The sequence below is a fragment of the Pistacia vera genome, unplaced genomic scaffold, assembly GCF_008641045.1.
Source record: "Pistacia vera cultivar Batoury unplaced genomic scaffold, PisVer_v2 Contig983, whole genome shotgun sequence".
Taxonomy (NCBI): Eukaryota; Viridiplantae; Streptophyta; class Magnoliopsida; order Sapindales; family Anacardiaceae; genus Pistacia; species Pistacia vera.
In genome coordinates, this window is record NW_022196871.1 from 1 (window position 1) to 3,331 (window position 3,331).

Here is a 3,331-nt window from a genome sequence, read left to right on the forward strand (position 1 = left end):
TACCTTTGAGTCAGCAAACCACTACCACTACAAATACATGATGGTGATCTCTCAACTCCCACCGGGGTCTGTCTGTTTCTTTGCCTTTGCCTGGAAAATATGGTTTCAGCTTCTCCAACTCCAAAGGTGAGCGCATTCCTATCCTCTCTTTACAAATGTCACTTCATTCAGTTCTATGCTAACATTACTTATCCTCACCACATCGTTAATTTGTTCTTTAAATCTTACTTGTTCTAAATCAACTTTAACAGGAAGTTGAGTCCAACGAAAAATGGACGCAAGGAGAGCCATCTCGCCACGCCAGATGGTGGTACTCAACTTTTCACTGTGTCACTGCCATGATAGGTGCGGGCGTTCTCAGTCTGCCCTATGCCATGGCTTACTTAGGATGGTATGTATATATATATATATATATAACCACATATGTTAGAGAAATTTTTAAATGAACCATAAAGATTAAAACTTATAGAATTCATTTTGTTTGTATATTTTGACTTAGGGGTCCAGGAACAATGGTGTTGGCAATATCTTGGTTCATGACGTTGAACACAATGTGGCAAATGATACAACTGCATGAATGTGTTCCTGGGACACGCTTTGATCGGTATATTGATCTGGGTAGACATGCTTTTGGACCAAAACTAGGGCCATGGATTGTGCTTCCTCAGCAGCTGATAGTTCAAGTTGGGTGTGATATTGTTTACATGGTGACTGGAGGCAAGTGTCTTAAGAAATTCGTGGAAATGGTCTGCAACAATTGCACACCAATTAGGCAGTCCTATTGGATTGTCATATTTGGTTCTCTCCATTTTTTCCTCTCTCAGCTTCCCAATTTCAATTCTGTCGCTGGTGTTTCATTAGCCGCAGCTGTCATGTCACTAAGGTACCTCTAAATTGTGTTTTAGTTCATTTAGTTTGAATTTATCAAGGAATACTCGGTGGATTTAATGGTGGTATCGTAAGAATTAAGTATATGTGATCTCAAACATTAACTGCTTAGGGAAAACAATCTAGAATCCATAATGATTTGCACCGAATGATACACTATGAGGAAGTGACACTCACCTTCTTAGTCCTGATAGACCACCTAATTAATTTTCTTTTACGCTAGCTAACTCGGATTATTTTAATGATTTGGTGTAGAATATTAACCAGATTGAGTGGTTGAAGCTACAACCCTTGCCTTTCATCAGAGTCAAACTAAAAAATTAATTTTTTTTTATTTTTTTTTATTTTTTTTTTTTGTGTGTGCACAATAGTAGAGCACTTTTAATGTGGCGGCAAAACCCTGGAAGTTGCAGCGCCCCTCCTTTAAAGATGGAAGATAAGGGGGCAAGGGTCTACTCTATTATTTCCCCGTGAACTTTGGATGAATACAAGTCTCTCCTTTCTGTTTTTCCTTTGTATTTTTGTTTGTAGGAAAATGAGCCTTTTCTTTGTCCGTCAATTATTGGTTAATATGTGAATATAAAATCATCGGTGGTAGTGAAATATTATAGAAAACCGAGCTCACTAGTGAGGTAAAGCAGCTTCAAGTAATTAAAAAACATGCAGCCGTCTGCCACTAACAAGACAAACATCACATAAAATATGTATGAGCTCCTTTTAGTATTGTCTAAAAAGGTATAACCTAACTTATTACAACACCTTTGTTATTTTAAATTATTCGAAAAAGAAAATATAATGATACAAATTACAATTATGTGCATATATGTAACATGCAAATAAAATGAGAAAAATAATATAATCTTGGTGAGATTATTGCAGTTATTCAACAATAGCGTGGGTGGGTAGTTTGGCTCATGGTAGAGTTGAAAACGTTAGCTACGCCTACGCATATCAAAGCACAAGCTCAGTCGATTACATGTTTCGAGTGTTCAATGCACTGGGACAAATATCATTTGCGTTTGCGGGACATGCAGTGGTGCTTGAAATTCAGGCCACAATGCCATCAACTCCTGATAAACCTTCAAGAATACCCATGTGGAAAGGAGCAGTCGGTGCCTATTTTGTTAATGCAACCTGTTATTTCCCGGTAGCCCTTATAGGCTACTGGGCGTTTGGGCAAGAGGTTGAAGATAATGTGCTAATGAACCTTAAAAGACCAGAGTGGCTTATCGCTGCTGCAAACCTAATGGTGGTTGTCCATGTCATTGGCAGCTATCAGGTTTGAATCAATGCATATTAATTTTAACAGCTTACTGATTACAGTATTTAATGAATGACTATATAACAAGGAAGACATATATGCAGGTTTTCGCTATGCCTGTTTTCGACATGCTGGAGAGGATGATGATGAAAAAACTGAACTTTCCACCAGGACTTTTACTTAGAATCGTTGCTCGATCTGCTTACGTAGGTGAGATTCCCACGGCCATTCTTGGAGAAATTTAATAGAACTATATGTTTTTAAATGGAGAATACTTATTTTTGTAAATTTTTTTATATATATTGAGCATCACATGATGGGATGAGTACATGAATTAATTTGCAGCGATTACGCTATTTGTTGGAGTGACCTTTCCATTCTTCGGAGATCTTCTGGGTTTCTTTGGGGGATTTGGTTTTGCTCCCACTTCATATTTCGTAAGCCTTTTTAGTTAACCATTTAAGCTGTGTTACTAAACTCCTAATTACCTGCCATGTTGAGTATTAATTAATGGTCAAATTGTTGCAGCTGCCTAGCATCATGTGGCTGGCAATCAAGAAACCAAAAAGATTCAGCACCAAATGGTTCATCAATTGGGTAAATTTAATATTATACTAATAGAAAGATGGATGCTGAATTCATAGCTTAATAATATGAATATGAATTTGAATTTGTGCAGGCAAGCATAGTGGTTGGAGTGTTCATAATGTTGGCATCAACAATTGGAGGGTTTCGAAATATTGTCACAGATGCTTCCACTTATGATTTCTATACATAAGTTGATTAATAATATTTCAATAATTCTATACTTACAAATAAACTTTACAAAGATTTAGATACAAAGTAAGGTGGTAAAAAATAAATGAAAGAGTAAAACAAAAAATCAAACTCATTATATTTACTCTTTTATTTATTTTTTGTTACATCACTTTATATAGAGATCTTTATAAGATTTTTTTGTAAGTTTAATCTTACTTATAATATTTTATACTTGTAGTTGCCCGTTGTTTCCTATGTCCAGTCTACGTTTGAACGAGCAAATATTATTATCCAAAGCAAGCCCAATGTTTTGTAACTCGCTTTTGGCTTGTAAATTAGTTTATGTCAAACTCAGTCAATGCACATTCTTAATCAACTGTTAAAATATTACTAATTAATATTCTCTCTCATTATTAATATTTA

The 3,331-nt window shown here is 35.6% G+C and overlaps 1 protein-coding gene across 1 annotated transcript; it reads left to right on the forward strand.

Moving 5' to 3' along the window:
* Positions 1 to 69: 69 nt before the first annotated feature.
* On the forward strand, positions 70 to 2,983 carry LOC116121439 (lysine histidine transporter-like 6). The gene is made up of 8 exons (XM_031407400.1): positions 70 to 126; positions 252 to 391; positions 500 to 883; positions 1,768 to 2,167; positions 2,254 to 2,359; positions 2,495 to 2,586; positions 2,678 to 2,746; positions 2,829 to 2,983. Exons 1-8 carry the CDS (start codon positions 100 to 102, stop codon positions 2,925 to 2,927), a joined length of 1,317 nt encoding a protein of 438 aa, XP_031263260.1. The 5' UTR covers positions 70 to 99; the 3' UTR covers positions 2,928 to 2,983.
* Positions 2,984 to 3,331: the final 348 nt, after the last annotated feature.